General features: G+C 36.3%; 2 protein-coding genes across 2 annotated transcripts; one reads left to right on the top strand and one right to left on the bottom strand.

Moving 5' to 3' along the window:
* The first annotated feature begins 158 nt into the window (after positions 1-158).
* LOC133985538 (uncharacterized) lies at positions 159-20,848 on the top strand. Its single transcript, XM_062425210.1, has 5 exons — positions 159-237; positions 504-833; positions 966-1,013; positions 19,263-19,580; positions 20,808-20,848. Exons 1-5 carry the CDS (start codon positions 195-197, stop codon positions 20,846-20,848), a joined length of 780 nt encoding a protein of 259 aa, XP_062281194.1. The 5' UTR covers positions 159-194.
* On the bottom strand, positions 10,411-11,923 carry LOC133986304 (uncharacterized). Its single transcript, XM_062426132.1, has 4 exons — positions 11,881-11,923; positions 11,359-11,703; positions 10,912-11,259; positions 10,411-10,508 (listed from the first exon to the last, which is right to left on the bottom strand). The coding sequence occupies exons 1-4, from the start codon at positions 11,921-11,923 to the stop codon at positions 10,411-10,413; spliced, it is 834 nt and encodes a 277-aa protein (XP_062282116.1).
* Positions 20,849-20,860: the final 12 nt, after the last annotated feature.

Below are 20,860 nucleotides of genomic sequence, written 5' to 3'. Positions count from 1 at the left end.
GTTGTTAAAAAATACGGTTTGGCAATGTCCTCTTCTAGGCTGCAAAACCTCAAATGTCATATAGTTGCATGAGAACAGTGTGACAGGAAATGTACTTTTGACACTTCTGATAACTGAGTGGATGCATGACACAACTCTCGATCACACGGTCATCTTCAGTCACTGAAGACATTTGAACAAGAGGTAACACCAAGATGATCCTGTTGTCGATGACACTGCTTCTTCTCCATCAAGGATGTAAGTCACATCTTACTCCAACCGAACATTTGACTATTTGAGTGTTTTGTAGGGAAACAGGTTTTTTTTGTTTTGTTGTTGTTATAATTCAGTATCATGTAGTAAGGAAATCATAGACACTTTTCTCTTAACAACTGGTATATAATGTGAATTCAAAACAACTTTGCTATTGCAGATTTTTCATACATTGATGTGATTATATAAATGCTTGTAAAAAAATCTTTGATGATGTAATGATAATATATTCTGATTGTCTTGTAATTCAGATGCACTGATTTCAGTGATCACAGTTCCACTTGGTCAACCGGTGACCTTCATGTGTCTTTTCCCTGGAGCGGAGTATAGCAACACACGAGTAAAGTGGTACAAGCAGAGTATTGGTGATTCACTTCTGTTAATCACCACACTGTTAAAAGCTACTTCCACTCCTTCTTTTGAAAAAGGATTTAATTCCTTGCGATTTGATGCAAACTATACCACAATTACGAGCACTCTGACCATTTTGAGGACAGTCCAAGGAGATGAAGCAGTGTATCACTGTGTAGTCTCCAACTGGAGTGATGAAAAGTGGAGTGGGATGTATTTGTCTTTAAAAGGTAAAGTATTTTTTCTGTTCTTGGTCTCATCACACTTTGTTTACATATACAACTATATTATGACTTTTTGATTTAAATTTCAGCTTTGATATTTATATATATTATATAATTTCACACTTTTGTAATTTCCAGAAAACACTCAGAACACAGCAAAATATACTGTTGTACAGTGGTCGACTGACTCGAAGCCAGCTCAACCTGGAGACTCTGTAACTCTCCGGTGTTCGATCTTCTCTGACTCTGGACACAAGACCTGTCCAGAACGATCCAATGTGCACTGGTTTAGGTCTGGATTAGATAGATCTCATCCAGACATCATATACACCGATGAAATTAGCAATGATCGGTGTGACAACAGATCTGACACTTCCCCAAGGAGCTGTGTTTATCGTCTCTCTAATATCAGCGTGTCTGATGCTGGAACTTATTACTGTGCTCTGGCCACTTGTGGAGAGATAATCTTTGGAAATGGAACAAAACTGGACGTTAAAGGTAACTGTATAATTAGTCTGTTAAATAGTTAACATTCAATTTAACACCTTATAATCCTGACATTAGTCATTTTAAGGCTGGAAAATTGCTTTATTCCACTGACAACTTAATATTCAGTATATCTTGTTTAAGCTTGTTCAAACCTACAGTTTTATGTATTTTATGGTATCACCATTCAATCAAATGGAAATATTCATTTGTCACCAAGGCTTAAGAGAATAATAGAGATGTTTACATATATTTAAGTGCTGATTAGTCTCAATTGAAAGTTAAATAAAATCCAAACATATCAAGAAAATATTTTATGCTTATAAATAAAATTTATGGAATTACATTTTCACTCACTTTCAATAGAAAATCTTAACTTTTATTGTTTGTTCCTTTTCATGTTTTAGGAGCCAGCATATTGTATTTTGGTGATTTAAGTCTGCTTCTGCTGTGTGCTGTCTTGGCTATAAGTGTGATTGTTATAGCCTTTCTCATTTATGCCATCACCAAAAACAAGTGTGATCATTGCAACGGTACTAGAACTTATTAATAACTCAGTCTAGCACACATTTCATTAGTTATAGCATAACTATACAATTATAAATCAATCCTTATTTATTGTAATCTACTGTTTTTTTATTTTATAATCCAGCTGCTGTTTCCCTGCAGAAAAGTCAAAAAAATATGCAGGTAAGGAATTTAAATTCATCAAAAAAGTTGCAAAAATTATACTTTTTGATTGATATTTGTCACCTCATAAAATGTACCATACATTTTCTCAGAGAGATAAAGATTCATGGATTTATTCTGCTGTCGTCTTTACCGTGATAAGACCTTGCAGTGGTGGAGCGAGGGATGCTAAAGCAGGGGAGAAAGAGAGGGTCTACGCTGCTGTTAAGGCTTTTGGGCTGGATTAGTTAGTGCTAGTTATTCTCTATGAAGGGGACATTTCCTTGTGATTTTCTGTTTTCTTACAGCTATAATGGCAGATGTAAATATTAAATATGGTCAAATGTCCCAAACTTTAGGTGACTGCATGTAAAATGCTCCTTGCAAGCCTGCTCTGATCACTTTGTTTGCAATGTTACCTCTACTTCACATATTTTGAATTAGATTTGGGCTTGAGCATGTACAGACGTAAATACTGGAAATCAGGCAAAGATTTTCCAATAGAGCCCCAAAAATATAATCAATGGAAACCTTGAAGTGTAAATATATATGTCCCCTTTAAAGCTAAAGGCTGAATGGACTGCATTTTGTAACAAGCTTTTATATAGTGCATACACATACACACACATGCATGCACACACACGCACACACTCAGAAAGAGTTGGCGACAGAGTGACCTTGCAAGGCTAGTGCACTGCATTGCAGACTAAAGGCAACATCAATGAATGTATGTTACTTATGTTTCTCTTGTTCATTTCACCACAATTTAAGTCCCAACTGTGAAGTTCTGTTGTTATAATCACTAACAACACAAGGAGTTTTGATGATAGTTTGTAAATACATTAGAGGGAAAATTATTGTAGTCATAATGAAAGAATAAAATAAAAAAAATGTTTAGAAATGGAGACCACAACACAGGAAGCCTTTCTATTCACTCTGTTGTGTATGTGTAGGTTAAGTTATTGTTATTAAAGGTGCAGTGTGTAGAATTTAGTGGCATCTAGCAGAACGGACAAGACAGAAATGGAATATAATATTTATATACATAAATATGTTTTAATTAGTGTAAGAATCATTGTGTTTTTAGAACCTTAGAATGAGCTCTTGATGTCTACATAGAGTATAGCTACACCCAGTACAGCTACAGCTACAGTAGCCCAGAGCAGACAAACCAAGCATTGTCATCAGGGAGGACCTTTCGTGAGTATCGCAGCCACAGTAGGCTATCTAACATGCATACATCTGCAACCTCACTGCTAGGTGCCAGTGCCACTAAATCCTACATACTTATCTTTTAATGCATGTCATTTTGTTATTTTTCATATAGTGTGTTGTTATTCATGATGCTTTGTGACCATACAAACTTAGCAATATAATGTGTGAAGATGTTTTTTGAATTTTAGCAAAATTATGTCAATAAATAAAACACTTCCTTTTCCCAAATTGCTGTTGCTCTTGTGACAAATGTTTTCCAGTGTATGAACACCAGTATGTAAATGCCATATTTACCTGTGCTCTTTAACCATTCACATTGCTCCATTTGAATTGGACTGTAGTGGAGAGAAAAAACACTTATTCAGTCTGCAGTTATTTAATGCAGTTGGTGTAAGGAGCAGATTAGCCCGTAGGGGCGCTTAAATGACTTTAAGAATCAAGTTGTATGTTGTTGTTTTTTTAGCATCTGTGTCATGTTGGTGAAAAAAATTTATTTAGATTTCTGAATTCATCCACAAGAATGAGCAAGAACTGTCAGCCTCACGTAACTAGTAACCAATGGTGAGTGTTTTAAGTAAGTGTTTTACTTATTTGTTGAAAATATTTCTTAAATGCACCATACAACCATGTCACCATTCAAATTTAAAAATGCATGCAGATGAATCCAAATAGAAGCATCTCAAAAGAGTGACAGCTGATATACAGATGCAGCAAGTAATGGCCTACTATGGTTACTGAAGAGAGAGATCTGAAGGGGTTGTAAACTTGTGCATGATTTTTTTATTATTATTTTATTACAATGTAAAGTATCATATGAAGAACATGAAAATTGTGGATATTGTTTGGAATGGATAAATGATTTTTTAAAACAATATTGAATAAGATGCACTTCTTTAATCTGAGACAACAATATAAACAGACATTTTGAAGTCAATGAAACATCGGTATTGTACATACAAAAATACAGTCTAAACAGCACTTTGATATTTGGAATGGTACTATGTTATACAAAACTACAATGAACCAACTGAAAAGCTGGTATTTGTCATAATATGATAATATAAGTTTTCACACATAGTAGAAAGGATGCTTGTTTCTTACTGTTGTATTGATATACAGTATTGAACTCCTTCTAGAAACTCTTTTTTTATAATAATGCAATTACAAAGATCAATTTCACCACTGCAAGTTTTCAATGTTTGTTGTCGTGGGTAAAACAAATCCTAGCCTCACCTTGGTCCAGATGTTTTCTGCTCTGCCACAAAAGCCTCTGGGTGCTATTTATTAAACGAATAAAACCTGAAAGTCAGTTTTTGTGCAGCACCGAGTTGTTGCACAGTGCGTGCAAGGCTGTGAGTGAATGTAGCATACAAGGTCCTGATCATAGACATGCACAAAAGACACACTTACTCTTCACTGCAAAGGCGATTAAAGAACAGCCTGAAATGAACTTTATTAGCACCACATTTGTGACAAGATGGTTGTAGTCTGATACACAAATACTTTATTAGTTTCACTGGTAACGTTTCTGCTTTTTTCAGTCTCCTACTCATGTCTGTGCAACCAGTCACAGTCTCACTTGTTTATCAAAGAATGAATATAAAGTATGTGGCTAATAATTTTCTATGTTTGTCTTATTCCTCTCTGCCGTAAACCTCCGTAGATGTCCAAAAACTATTAAAAACACATCAGTGAGCCACACTGTTGCACCAGGTGACATGTTCCAGGAGAATAAGATATATCAGGCTTTCAATACACACGATACTAAGAAGAGTTCTCAAAATTAATTTGAACGACCTGGTCAAAAACAACATCCTTGTGGCAGTCATGCCAAGCTCAGCTGAAGGCCTCTAAGGAGACTTGGGACCCAGTGCACAGTCCATGCTCTGCCTATATAGACGGGTGGTGCTGGGTGTGATAGTCTGCTCTCACAGCACAGTACACACATTCTTGTGGTGACCCTTTCTTCCTCCGTCTTTTCACATTCCTTGTGGAAAAATCCAGTGCTGCATAGTTCACAGCTTCCGCTTTATTGTCCTGCAAAATAAAAATGATGTGTTTAATTTTAGAGATTCAGGCTAAAAAATCAAGACCAAAGACCAAGTTTAGAATATCATAAGGTTTGTTATTTAATTGTGAGATACTGTGACTGAAGCGATTGGTTTGAATTAAAATAATGGCATCCGTTGCCTTCTCATTGACATTACTTGGACCAATGATTTCTATTTTTTTTAGATCTTAAAAAAAAAAAAAAAAAAAGATTATGACATACGATTTATAAATACAACTCCATAATCATATGTTGCTTTTACAATGCAGGTTCATTCAACAAAATTATACAATGAATGGAGAAAACAAGTTTACAGAATATAAAGCTTTGGCTTCAACATTGGGTTGAATGTTTGCAAGACTGGCAGACAGAGTCCAGAGTCAGGATATTATTGTAATCCGGTTGACAACTCAGATGTTTTTGCCTATTTAGTAGATGCTAAGTATCAAGTTTAATTAAAATCATATTTACTGGGTCATTTGACTGATCCACTGTTGACTTGTCAGGCCCAGAGTTATGAAAAGAACTCATCGTTCCTGTTAATTAAAAAACACAAAACACTTATTTAAAGCATGTGCACAGTGGGAACATGATTGCTACTGTCATTTAGTGTTTTATTTATTTCAGTTCTTGACTTTACAGCTTCAACCTATTCATGTACCTCATCTAACCACATTGTGCTAATTTGAAACATTAAAAAATTCACAGTGAGATTATAAATAAAAGCAATAAAAGTCCATTTACATTTGTTGAACCTACCTTTGCAATGTTCACAAACTGTCCTTCGATTCATGCAGAAAATAAGTATGGCGGTCAAATAGGACATTTATACATAGCACAGTAGCAACCAAGAATTGTATCTATTCTTTAGGTGGTTAAGGTTAAAGTGTCAGATAAAGACTCACATAATTAAACAGTTATTAAATTACTTTTAAACTTAATAACTGTAGAGATTTTTCACAGCAGATATATTGAGTTCAGTGATAGCATGAAAAGCACAGATGTATCATGGATCATTTGAATGCTGGATCCATAACAATGAGACAATATGCACAATTCCTGGAACTGAAAGAACCAAATGGAATAATCTAATTAATTACACCTGTTCATTTTAAAACATCAAAATATCTACCACAAAAAGGAATAAAGGCTGCACGTTTATAACAAATTAAATCTTAAAAAAATATCAATCCAATCTATCTGACTTGCCTTAAAGGTTAAAATGCATTAAATATTTGAAGACGACAACAGATTTAAAGACATACCTATCTCCACTTAATTCCTTCTCCAAACAGGATCTGTCCACATGTGATCACAGCACAGTAGTAAGCCCCAGTATCAGAGGTGTCCCGTATAGTTTTGGACAGACTGTAGACACAGCTCCTTTCCTCTTGTTCATCACTCCTGTTCTTCTGAGTGTAAATGATGCCTGGGTGTGAGTCTTGTGATCCAGCTCTGAACCAGTACACACTGCAATTCACCTGGACACTGATTTGTGTTTTCTGTAGTGTTTTTGGAGAACAGTGAACACTGAATGGTCAGTGACTTGCCCGACTGGACTGACACCATGGCTATGTTACGTAATCAATGTTGTTGTCGTGGTATTGACATGTCAATCGTATACGTTATTCTAAATTGGACCATAATATACAAAATGAACATCATAGTGAATTGAAGAAAACTTGAAACTAGATATTGAAAGGATAAACTTAGTGTTTATTGAGGTAATAAATCAAGTGCAAAATAATTTTCTCACACACTTGTATACATTCTGACTTCTTTGTGCTACCAATGGAGTCACCCCTACTGGCTACTAGAAAGAATGCAGGTCTCTTTCATAAAATTTGAATCAATAACAGTTTTTTATTAAAAAAAAACAAAACCTTCCAAACGTCTTTAATTTATATCTACGGGCGGAGCAGGAAAGCATAGATAGGGCCAAAGAGGAAAATATGAATTTTCATTCAAGTAAACACGCACTGTCTTTGAGTCCAGTATCCTGTTTCTATAATGCATCCATGGGGAAGACTTTTAGCTACAGCTGCCACTCCTATCTTTTGCTGGGATTGCTTAAGCTAGCCGGAAGAGGCGGAGTTAGGTGACCTAAAGATTTCCATTGCCAATTTTTTTTTTCTTGTAAGTGTAGTCATGCTGTACGAATTGCATTTAACTCTGGTGAGCCTGATCACCTCCAAATGAGGTCTGAACGATATGATGCATTCTGATCCCAATGTGTTCTGCATGCATTTACAGTTGCATTAAATGTGCTTTTCTTTATCCAAAAAAGTTATATGGACACAGGTCACATCAAGTTTCTGTATGTAGAAATCAGACATTTCTTCTCAGTAATGACACCTGTTGATGTTAAGCTTGTATGCTTGCACAGACTGGTACCATGACACTATTGCAGGTGATGCACCCCCTCCCTCCATCCCCCCACATGCTGTACACTCACATACAAACAAATACAAACACACCTGTTGCACTGTAGCTGCTGACTGGTGAGAGTGAATCAGCACTGCCCAACCTGCAAAAATATCCGTTAATCAACCACCTAAACCTGATCTGACTAAACACTGGTAGACCCAGTGCACTGTGTCAGGGGACCAACAGGATGTGTCCAGACCACACTGTGACTGAGGAGCAACACACTGTGTTCTTTACTCAGAATAGACCTAAGGCCCCAACAGGATATGTAATGAGGTTAGAGGTGCATGAAACAGATATTATTTTTCACGCCTGCCTTTGCATCTGAAGGAGTTAACCACATGCACCTTTACATTTGTTTCTTTTTTTGTTTTTTGTTTTAACAGCAAATTAATGCATCTTTGTTTCCCATTCAGTCCCAGTGTCACATGGGGAGCTTAATTTAGCATCCATTGCAAAGAAAATGAAAGCAATCAAGCAACACCTTCCACTTTTGATGATATGGATGATAGGAATTTGTTCTTTCTATTTCTTTAACTTTGACGTGTGATGCAAATAAGAACACATATTTAAACATTTTTGCGGATGAGGCAAACTTTAATGCTTTAAAACATGTGCCACATGCATTGTACTTCACACTGTTTATAAAGGGAAGTAGATATATTTAAATACTATACCACAGGTGCACCATCAGTCTAAAATTCAAATATACCAAGAACAAGTCAGCACTCTGCATGTGCTTTTATCCATACATTATACTGCTCTGTCCTAGTCTACAATACTACACATATAGTAACAGTTAAGGATTTTTCTCCAGTACATGTAAAAATGTATGTGTGGTCTCCTTCTTATTTACCAGATAAAATAAGTCAGGTCAGCAAGTTCAGGTGTTAGGGTCAAACTTCTGCTCTCACCACAGTGGAACAAGAGAATAAGTAGCACTTCCCCTTCCCTCAACAAAAAACACCAAAGATAAGCAAACCCCAGACGACGATGACAATGAGAGCACAGGGTGACTGGAAGTCCATAACTTTATTCACTCAGTGTGTCTAAACCTCCTGTACCTGTAACTACTCCTGTAAGGGCCATTACTACTACTACTACTACTACTCATAATAATAATAATAATAATAATAATAATAATGTGTTACTCTGTTTACCTCATGAAAAAGGTAGACAAATAGCCTTTAGATGCCAGAAATTAACGGAAGTGTGAGTCACACTTGCTCATGTTAAATGATGCAACCACACAGCCTAAACACTTTTATGTGAACACAGACATACTGGAACATGCTTTTCTCTGAACTCCCCCTTTTTATATAGGCATAGATACTCATTCACAATTCACATGACTGTCTCTTTTGTACTTTTATGGATTTTGAATATTTTGTTTCTGCATTTTTTCTTCTTTTTTCGTTGGATTGACTAATCATCTTGCAGACAAGTATTTGAGATTTTGTGAGGCGCGCACATCAACCCATAACACCCCTCTCTATGTAGACCCATGGAGATATTTCTATGTATCCTCCTTTATTACACCCACTAAAACAAAGATCTTAACTTCTTGATATTCACTGAAATTCTGTGCTTTTCATGATTGTCCCCCACTCCTGTAGGGCTTAAAGGATGTCTTTTTCAGGACAATAGTATTTTCACCCAGGATTAATTACTGCATTATAGTATGCATATGCATAGATGATAATCTTATGCCAGATGGAGAGTTAGCTTTGTGTAGGAGGTCATTTTAGCTGAAGTTCGGGCACAGGATCACACCTCACTCCACTTCCTGTCACATATCTATAAGTGCCTTCCTGCCCTGCAAGCCTGTTTGTTCTTTTGTTCAATGCTCCAACCTCCAAGCAGATCTTTCCTGACACAGCTGCTCCACAATTCCTATCCAACATATATTTCACAGTCAATTAACTATTTGTTGCTGCTTTTTCAATTATTTATTTATTTTTATTTGTATTATTATTATTATTTTTTTCTCGTTTGATCTTTTGATTGTTTTGTTGTATAGTACATTTATGCAGTACTGCTATTGCTGTGGTTATTGTTATTTGTATGTTTTTCTTATATGTAAAAACTTAATAAAATATTGTTTAAAAAACCCCAAAAAACTATTTGTTTGTACCTCAGCTGATGGTGTGGTCCTGGCTCATGAAGAACTTAAAACTCCATGTGTTGCAGTGACTTTAAAATGAACAACTGAGACAGTGTTAAGTTGCAACTAAGCAGTAAAACCCAAGTGTGAATACAGAAACAGGAGGCTATGAGTGAACTTCAAAGACAGCTGTAGTAGTTAGGAAACTTGAGCAAGGCCTTGGGCAGGTAACTGGGTGAAGAAGAGCAGGGCTGGGGGCTGCAAGTATAGCACCGACATTACTTTAAACTCTGGTTGAGTGAGTGATGTGGCAGATCTGAGAATATATAGGCAGGTTGATTGCAGGATTAGATGCAGCTAGTGGGCTCTGCTCTGACTGTGGCACACCTGTCTCTATTCAGGCAATTACAGACACTCACACAGGGAGAAAATGGGAAAATGAAATCTGATATGGAGGGAATGTCAGGGGAAACAGCAGGAGCAGATATAAAAGACAGCAAAGTTTCATCATAAACAACAACTACTGTCTCAAGACTTTATAAAAATAAAAAAAAACTAAAGCGATGAAAATTCGTCATTGCAAATTTTACAAACATGAACATCGAAGATCAGTAATTCAGCAGGGCTTTCGGTCATCCTCGGTCCCTTGAGAAAATAAGGACAGCAATCACAATGATGCAGAGAGCCAACAGCGCTCCCAGCACAAGAGGAAGTGGGTCCCACTCTTTTCCTGAAATAAAAAAAACAGTCCAAACAGACTTGTAACTCTCTACATGTACCTAATATTGCATGATAAGACAGAACATCATGTAATCAATTAACTACTATATAATTGAGGAACAAAAGAAAAAAATATATATTGCTATAAGACACCATGATAAACCGTAAGTCATGAATAAATTAAATAAGTGACAGAAATTGGTTTGAAATATTTTCCTTTAAGACATACAGGGTAAAAGAAAATATAGTGTCTAATGAATCAAATTCAGTTTGAATTTCATAAATTTGTTGCATAGATTTAGCATTACAAAATGATGATCAAATAAGAATAAAACAATGATCAAAGTCGTATGCATTAAGTTAAATAGAAATAAGTGAAACTGTCTGTTTGAAATAAGACTTTAAAGACATACCTATCTCCACTTTTGTTCCCTCTCCAAACAGGATCTGTCCACATGAGATCACAGCACAGTAGTAAGTCCCAGTATCAGAGGAGTCCTGTATAGTTTTGGACAGACTGTAGACACAGCTCCTTTCCTCTTGTTCATCACAGCTGGTTTTATCAGTGTAAATGACGCCTGGGTGTGAGTCTGCTGATCCAGCTTTGAACCAGTACACATTGCGTTGGTCTGGACACTGGGCTCTGTTTTCTTTCTTCTTGGAAAGAAGTGAACACTGCAAAGTCATTGACTTGCCCGACTGGACTGACTCCATCTTTGGAATTTGTTTCACGTAGAAAGATTTCTGCTGTTCTCTATGATCTGTGTGATTCACAAAAAAGGCATGAACAAGAATTAACTGATTGTTTTAGGGTTTGATGCAGGCAGAGGAAACAAAGATACTGAAATTAATATACTTACCTTTCACAGCCAGATGTGTGCCATTAATAAAGTTCATTACGTATGCAGATCCAGCTTGACAAAAGTATGTTGCTTCATCTTCTTTGCTTACATTTCTGATGCTAAGAAAATAATGTGTATTGCCACTAGTAATTTTGAATCTTGAGTCATTAAATGGTGTTTTGAGTGTCATTTTGCCAAAAGATCCCATAGCAATAGTCTGGAACATATATCCAAAACTCAGTTCATACCAGTAAAACAACCCAGCCTCCTCCTCAAAGATTGGGCATGTCAAAGTCAGATTATCACCAAGTTCAGCCACAGTCAAAGAGATCTGTTGAGGAACCTCTGCAGTTTGAATCAGAGCTAAAGAAGACAAAATGAACAATACCAGAGTTAATACAACCACCCAGAGAGGAAAACTATAATTTTAGAAAGGAAAACACTTACACAAATATCATAGCTTGAAAGTTTTGGCATATTTACACATACATTTGTACAAACTATTGATAGAAGTCACACAGATAAAACAACTATACTTACAAGCTGTGCTCAAAAGAATGAAAGCTGCCAGTCCTGCAAACATTGTGGTACATCACACGTCTTGCTTGACTAATGTCTTCACACATTCAAACCAGAGCTTAAGTAACAATGATCAAAGTCTGCAAAATAGTAATCGTCCTGATTGGCTGAAACACAGAAAATACACTCCCTCCTAACTTTAGCAAAACCACGTTTCTCAATGAAATTCACATGTATATGAATAATTGTGGTTTTGATTAGATAGTTGATTTCTAAACGAAATTTCTACATTGTGACAGTGACATCACTATAAACAAGTCCAACTGAGAAGGAAACTTAAGCAGTTGATCAATGTGATTGTAAACAAGATAACAGTTTAGTCAGATTGCCTAAATCTTTATCTGTGGTAAATCCGAAAGTGAGAGCGTCCAAAATGCAGGTAATCTCTCACTGCACAGAAAACTGAGTGTGCACCAACCATGGCAAGCACAGTAAGTTGATCCCGGAAAGCAGTCTTTAAAATATGATGGATGTTTATGATAGACAGTTTGGGTAACAGTTTTATTGTTTACTCTGACTCAGAGTTAATATAAAACCTATGTTGTCTGCTCATATTTTTTGCTCTATTGAATTTCATTTTAGAGATGAGTCTATGTTCCCAGATCTCAGCAGTAAACTTGGTGAGTTCAGTGTTGTTATTACAGGGATTCAAATAAAGTCCCAAATTACAACAAAAAAAAATCAGTACTAAATTGGACACACGACTAAGAGTCTACAGCTACGAGAGAAACTCTGTGAGGCTGTGAAACCCAGAAGATTAGAAACATTAACCAAAGTATTGGATAAATTGACATTTTGACCTGATGATGGCACAAGAGGAAACACCTATGGATCACCAAAGTTCACAAGGGCTGCAAATATCAAATTGCAATAGTTGTGGAGACATTTCACTCTGAACCACATCAATTGTTGTTGGTGAGACGAAGAAAAAGACAAACAGCTATTAGTATAGTGAACTGTTGTAGGCTGGCTCATAACTAATGGGAGCATCTAGTAACATGTTAGGTAGATATGTGCAATCTTCAACTGAGAGATGCTTTGCATTTAATTTTACTCCATAGATGCATTGATATTTTTCAGTTTAGTCTGATTTCCTTGGGCAATATTAACCTTTCATGTGATTTTTAAATTTTCACTCATCTGTTTCAGTGTTTCCTGCCTCTGCCCATCACCTGATCCCCATTGCTTCATCAAACCTAGAAAACGTGTTGGCTGCTCTGTGTTGAGTGGTACAGCTGTTCTGTCTAACCTGCAGCTTAACTTTACTCGTTCCTTGTCCTGCGTCTCTACTTTTATCCTCTTGTTTGTCTGATTCTTACTTCATTTTGATGACTGTAACTGGGCCATTAGAAGTGAGTAGAGGATGTTTTACTCTTATCTGGTGTTGTTTCCTGAGTCCACTTTCCAAATGAAAAAACCCACCACCATTACCCAAAACTAGTTCAGTCTAGTTTAGTTCAAGTTCAGGAACTTGGTTACAAGCAAATACAAAGATGGCATTCATGAATATAGCTGTAATGAAACATCACCTGTATTAGGAAAAATACATGCATTCTTTACTTTACCGGTTTAGGGTTATAAAGTTGTGTTGTGGGCAGGCAAATGGTTTATGACGTTTACCCAGCCTCTCCTGTCCACCCCCTGTGAATGTTTTTGTTTACCCTTAACTTAGCTTGGTGCAGAATGAGGTCAATCTGTCACACACATAGTGATGTATGAACTACAGATGTTAACATCATTGTGTACTGTGAGGTGTATATAAACCGTATCCGCCTAGCATACAGTGCGTACTCTGTCAAAAGCCTTCTGTGTTGCTGATAGATGTGACCACCTAGGTGAATAAACCAGAAAGACAGTTAACTTCTTGTTACTACATTTGTTTTACAGATAATTCCACCACATCACCCTTACTAGACCTTTGATGCAGCAGAAACTTATTAAGTGGACCTCTGGTCTAGTGTCACAGCACTGTGTGAAAGCATTTAGGATGAGTGCCAAAACCACATACAGCAGCTACACTGACAAAAGGTGTGGTGGCCTGTTTCTCTGCCTTCGGCCAACCACAAAGGCTGTTTACGCAGAATATTTGTGCCTATGGGTATCAACAGGATGTCTAGTGAGGTTAGAGCTGTGGGGGGGGGGGGGGGGGGGGGGGGGGGTTGCTTACAAGAGCCTCAACAGGTGCATTTTACGTAAACGGGGTGGGATTTCTTTAGTTTTAGCAGCCTGCCTAAGAGCTTCTTTTGATTACCAAGTGCATGCGAATGTTCATATATACGGATTTACAGAGAAAAAAGAGCAGATATATTTTTCTAGACAGGCAGTCCTTAACTCGGCCAAGACATAAAAACACATTCAGAGTCACATTGATAACTATCAGACCATTTAGAGTCTCAAATAATATGGCAGCCAGCAGAAATTCAAACCCATGAATTTTTGCGATTAATTGAATATTATAGTCAAGCAGCAGAGTCCAATTACTTGGTCATGTGAGTACAACTGTGTGCACATAAGAACAGATACTTAAAAGGTTACTGGGGCCTTTTTCACTTAAATAAATTGCTTGAGCAAAAAAACAGGCACTCTCACATATATATGCCAGTGTGCATGCACTACACATCACACTACTTATAAAGAAAAAGACAAACAGGCGCTTAATGAGTCAGCCAGGTCCACGACATACTGTGATAGATTGCGTTGCTGATTCTATTCACAGGACATGACATGCATCATTTCCTTGAACTGCACGTTGCACCATTGGTCTGTAAATATGCAGAACTGGAGGAGATCTATTGTAAATTGTTATAAAAAAGACATTTTTAACATTTGAGGCTCTTTGGCATGTTAATATAATAATGATGATAACACTACTATTACTAATAATAATGATAATAATAATGGTTGAAATGACATAGAGTGAGATTGTGATTTTGCAGCTAAACATTTAAAAATAAATATACTACATATTTTGTATGGTAGAGCCACACAAACAGATAAAAAGGAATTCAGTTTGCAAAAACGAGTGATGAGAAAATAGTCAAAGAGAGAGTAGGTGGATCATAGCTCAGGCCCCTGCTCTTAACACAAACAGCTACCAAAGAAAAAGAAACCACTCACTGACTGACAACGCATGCCTGTATATGAACCTCGGAAAGAGAGAAAGAAAGACAGCCGTTTGAATTCAGACCTCATGTTGACAGCCCAACCACAAGCATGCTCAAACATGTATCATTTGTTAGAAGTGTGTCTGGGTACACATGTGCATATGTAAAAGAGACAGAGCGAGAGTTTGTTGTGTGTCTCATGTCACGTCATCTATTCAAAGGAACATTTTGATTTTAATTACATCTTAATTACATTTCCTGTGTCCATCACCTGTTTCTTTACCTGTATATTATTATGCACATGACATCAGACAAAAGATTGCATTAGTAATTATTTGATTGTTGTATTTTTGTTATGTCATTTTGTCCACAACAGGGACTCACAATCCATTTACATGTGATTTTATTAAGCTTGTCTTGGTCTCTTAGTGATAAACATGGTGCGTCAAGAAGGTCTTAGGTTCTTTATCTGTGGAGTTTCTCCTCAGTCCAAAAAGCATTTATGTGAAATGAATCTGAAACTCTGAATTGCACATAGTATTAATATAGCGGGCCCACTCTGCTGTACTCTCCCTTCTGACGTGTCTTGTTAATGCCAGGCAGGGGCAGAGTGGGTGGCTTCATCACTGCATGAATTTTTCCGCTCCTGGGCTATTTAAAATGCCTCCTCTGGCTTCCTTTTTGATTTAATGTCCATATATCTATTAGATTATATTAAAATCCCTGTTATTGCCTGTAAGTAGTACAGACATGGTTGTAGGATTAATAAAAAAGCAGATGTGAGTTCTTGAAAAAAAAGCTTTCAAATAAGCGTTATTGTCTCCTATTCTGGTTTTCACCAAAAGATGGCAGTGATGTTCAAAAGAGCAGATGGTGTGTAGCATTGTCCAGAGCTACAAAATGTCAATACTAAACATAGAAGGCCACAAAACCAGACCAGGGTGTCCTGCTTGATGTCACATGATTCAATTTTAAGATTGGGGTTGAAGTCAAACTGAAAATAATCTGAAGGTGTTGATTTAGAAGGAAGTGAGCTCACCAGACCTCTATTAGCCCGCTTCTCATATCTGCTTGAGTGGCTCAGGTTTATTTTTACCCTCTGCAACCATAACATAACCTGAATCTCCAACTAAACACTCTGTGGTCAAGTTGCATTGTGGGTAACATAGGCTGCAGGTTTTGACAAGGAAGAAGAATGCATATAATTAAAAAGATTGTCTGGTGTGTGTTTCACATGAAAAAGACATCAAATTAATATAACATGTTTAAAAACTTTAATGTAACCTAAGATGGAAAATAAAACCCACTTTATAATAATAATAATACAAAAACAAAATAAAATAAAGTGAATGCATTGAATGTATAAAATCAAGTAAATACAACACTTTAAAAGAAGCACAGCAGTACATAAATGTGAAGTATAGGTAAGAATCAGGCCGGTATCAGATAATTCATAGCTAGTTAAAAGCTGAAGTGAGAAGATACATTTTGAGCTTTCCTTGAAAAGTATTTAGCGAGCTGGCTTCCCTGATATGTATAGGAAGTGTGCTCTGTAGTTCTGTGGTGTAATTGGACAAAGGCTGCATCCCCAGTTTTCTTTTGACTGTTGCTAAGAACAGGGTATTAAATATGACTTCTCCCATTGGTAGCATCACCATAATACAAGACATGCATATTATACAAGATGCCCTGCTTTAATTATATTACCCACCGTAACTGTGTTTATATACTTTCATCAGTGTTGCCAGATCGTCTTTGTACAGTATTGTTTGATGTGCGATCAATGATGCCTAAACTCCCATAATGAATAATAATTTAATTATGTTGTGACACTTAATCGTTGTAATCAGTTTATCATTTTCATTCATTTCACGATTTCCCAGGGTCAGTTCAGATCCAACGCCTGTGCTTACAGATCTATTCGCACATGACGTCTTTCTAGCCAATCAGATGCTGTTCAACACATCACATAACTGTTTTTTTTTTCTTAATTAGATTTGTAGGCAGTGTCAAGAAGTTGTTCATCTCAATAAGTTGTTGTTAGATTTGTTCCTATTAGTTCTCTTGGTCATGACTCACAATACGATCATTTTAAGCCTCTGGTATGATACCTCAACATTTTCCCACCTGGCAATGCTGACTTTTATATACTTGACTGTGATACAAAGTGACAGTTGTCTGCTGACATAACTGGAGTTGCATCCAGGTATCTTATACATTGCGAGTCTATTCTCTTTGATAAAGTGTGGCGAAGAGCAGATGGTTTGCAATGAAAATGGCTTTGCTCTGTGTGTTACAGAAAAGAAGATCATTTCTTCAACTTGCTTAATGATGTTGTTTTCACCTTCAATAATCAGAAACCTGCAGAGCAGAGGTGTCCAAACTATTTCATAAAGGGCCATGGGTCTGCAGGTTTTCATTACAACCAAGAAGGAGCTCACCAGGCCTGACTCATTTAATCAACTGATCTCAGTCTTCAGACAGTCGATTGGTTGAATTGTGTGCTCTTGATTGATTGTAACATAAACCTGCAGGCACACGGCCCTTTATGCAATAGTTTGGACACAACAAGCCCATGCTGACACAGTTCTTGACACAGTTCTTGTGGTCTCAAAGTGGTATCTTAGTAACCACTGTGGTTCATACATGTATTGTACAGTTACTTTTTTGGAGGAGGGGCACTTTAGCTTGAGTGAAGCCACAGAGCCCACACACATAGCTGGTCTAAAGCCTTAATGCAGCAGAACTATAAATACATCTTAAGATTTCAGTATTTTAATCATATCATCATATTTTAATCAGGCTGACTGAGATGCTTGATTTAATAGTTGAATACTGTACTTATTACTACATGCCCATACTTAACAAGCCAAAAACAAAAAGGAAAACAGCTAAAATGTGAAAAGCTAAATTTACCAAATTTAAAAATTGGTCAGATCCTCGGAAACATAATCTAAAAATTAAAGAAGCATGAATATAGCCCAGACTCCTTAGGAAGTATGTTCATATTAGATTATTTTGTAGTACCTCATTGCCATATATTCCGTTTTAGTGTGTAGATCATGTGACATTTTTTAGCTTCATGGTACAGATCTTGTGTTTTACCTTACCTATACTGTAGAATATTGTAGAAATAATTTTGACCTGATGATCATGAACATAAAAATTGATTTTACTGGTTGATGGTGCAGTGAAGTAATGTTTAAACACAATGTACAGTAAACAAAACTGTACTGCATACTGTATTTGTTTACTGTAGGCGTTCCACTGTTAGGAACCCACCACGAGAACCAGACCTGAGAAAGCTGCTGGTGTTGTTTCATGTGTATAAGTTGGAAAGTTTTGGTTGATAGATTTCCACTTCCCATTTCATATGATCACATTAAAGTGAAGCATCTTATAATACCGTCTAAACTGACGGCTGTCTCAACTGGTAAAACAAGAAAATGCTGATCTTAGTTCCCATACTACTCATGCTCAAAATTGGGCTTAAGTATATGTAGAAGTCAGATTAACTCTGGATACATTTCTCTTGCATTAGTATATAGGAGGTATATGAATCTGTTGTTAATCATTGCTCTGTTTGATTTTTTTTCCAGGATGCACCATTGATCACATCTTTACAACAAAGACTGTTGATGTTGGACAAAACGTGACTCTGACATGTAACTGCTCGAAATCTTGGCAATCAACACACTTATTTTGGATCAGGGTTGTTTCTGGAACTTTTCCTGAAATTTTGGGTGCAGCATTTGCCTTTGATTATAATACTGTTAATCAATATAATCATCGTATTTCAGCAAAACAAGGGCCTGGAACATTTGTTCTGCATATTACCAAAACACAGCTAAGTGATACTGCAGTCTACTACTGTATCAAAGTGAAAAAAACCAGCATGACATTTTTGGGTGGAACATTTCTCAGAATTAAAGGTAAATCCTGAGAGAACAGCAACAAAATTATGACACGTGTAAAGAACTGAAGAGTTATGTAGATATAAAATGTCTAATAACACCAATTTTACTTTAAAATTGGTATGTTTACATTATTAAGATGTAAGTTGGATTTTAATATTTGTTTTCAGCATGATGTGGATTCTTGTCTTTTGTTTACACATAAATAATGGAAACGTGAACACTATAATGCATCTTAATGTAAATGAGTAAAACATGTTTCTAATTTGTGTTTTTAATTCTCCAGGACCAGAACCTGACATCACAGCCGTCACTCAAGATTTTCCATCTGATCCAGTCCGTCCAGGAGACTCTGTGACTCTCCAGTGTTCAGTCCTTTCTGACTCTGAGAGTAAAAGCTGTCCCGAAGAACACAAAGTGTACTGGTTCAGAGCTGGATCAGATGAATCTCATCTCAGTTTAATTTATGCTCATGAAAACAGAAGTGATCAATGTGAAAAGAGTCCTGAGATACGTTCTCCACAGAAATGTGTCTACAGCTTCTCTAAGAAGGTCAGCTCCTCTGATGCTGGGACTTATTACTGTGCTGTGGCCACATGTGGGGAGATATTATTTGGAAATGGAACAAAACTGGACATTGAAGGTAAACTTCTTTCTACACAATGGTTTCTACATTATTGTACTTATTTTATTATGATCAACTATCAGAGAAACATTTGTTCTACTTCATATATTCTTATCAAATACTATAAATTATTTATTGCTATTTCTTAACATTAAATTATTTATTTAATTTCATATTTTTTCATAAAGCTGCAGTGGTCAGCGGGTGTGATTTACAGAAGGCCAACACAATTATCTACTTGCTGTGTGCTGCTTTGGCCATAAGTCTGGTTGTAACAACCTTCCTCATATATTGCATCAAGAGAAAATCTTGTGATTGTTATAACGGTAAGAGAAATTACTCAAATGTTAATCTATCAAACAGTATTCAGTAACAGCTATATTTTTAGATTCACATTATTGCTGTGTATAAGTCATATTACTGAACTGTTATCATTATTATTATTATCATTTCATAATACAGCTGCTGTTGCTCTGCAAATACATTCTGAAACAGCCAGAGGTGGTCAGCAAAGTCAGCAGGTAAGTAAATTAAAGACAATATTCAACTTAAAAAGTATGTTTTATCTTTTTGCATGTTCATACATTAACTTCCCATCTCACAATATTTTGGGATTTATTTCATCAGAGAAATGAGGACTCGTTGGTTTATTCTACAGCAACCTTTACAAAGACAGCTGGTAAATCAGGGAGAAGGAATGTAAAAGCAGCGGAAAATTGTGTCTACAGTGATGTCAGGATTTAGAATTAATTCACACACCAGATTGTTGTTCATGCTTTTTCTGCCACATGATGTGTAAAAATAACTGCTTTAAGCTGCTCTAGCACATGAATTTCACCTGTGAACTCTGTAACATAATCATTCTGTTTGTATCACTGTGTAATATCTTTGAATATTATTGTTTCACACAAGAAAATGAATCATCAAGATGTTAAAATAACATTTAATAATTAAACATTTGGAATAGTCATTGACATGCCATATCTTTTAAAACTTAAAAAAAGGACTCATCTTAAAAGAGTTGGTTTGAAATGAATGACCCATGAGAAGAGTTTCTTGTTTGCCTCTTATGTCTGATCTGCATTTTAAGTCTTGAACATCTCATATGATCCTCATTTATTATCAATGTCATGCCATAAAATGTATGTTTTGTTTTAAATAAACAAATGTGCATAATTAAATTTGAATTTTAAAAAGAAAAGAACTGAATCTGTGCACATAATATACTTTACACTCTAACACAAGCTAAGCAACGGACATCTGCTGAGAGTTGGGGAGCAGTGTGAAGGTCCTGCTCT

Source organism: Scomber scombrus, chromosome 9, assembly GCF_963691925.1.
Source record: "Scomber scombrus chromosome 9, fScoSco1.1, whole genome shotgun sequence".
In the NCBI taxonomy this organism is placed as follows: Eukaryota; Metazoa; Chordata; class Actinopteri; order Scombriformes; family Scombridae; genus Scomber; species Scomber scombrus.
The sequence above is the reverse complement of the archived record's forward strand: the minus strand, read 5'-3'. Positions and strand labels throughout refer to the sequence as shown.

Excerpts from the sequence above, each read along its gene's own strand:
- LOC133985538 (XM_062425210.1), top strand. The coding sequence starts at position 195 with ATGATCCTGTTGTCGATGACACTGCTTCTTCTCCATCAAGGAT. Across the intron at positions 238-503 it reads GCTTCTTCTCCATCAAGGAT|ATGCACTGATTTCAGTGATC; the intron begins GTAAGTCACATC and ends CTTGTAATTCAG. Across the intron at positions 1,014-19,262 it reads TGTTGTACAGTGGTCGACTG|CATCTGATCCAGTCCGTCCA; the intron begins ACTCGAAGCCAG and ends CTCAAGATTTTC.
- LOC133986304 (XM_062426132.1), bottom strand. The coding sequence starts at position 11,923 with ATGTTTGCAGGACTGGCAGCTTTCATTCTTTTGAGCACAGCTT. Across the intron at positions 11,260-11,358 it reads CACACATCTGGCTGTGAAAG|ATCATAGAGAACAGCAGAAA; the intron begins GTAAGTATATTA and ends TGAATCACACAG. Across the intron at positions 10,509-10,911 it reads GGGAACAAAAGTGGAGATAG|GAAAAGAGTGGGACCCACTT; the intron begins GTATGTCTTTAA and ends TTTTTATTTCAG.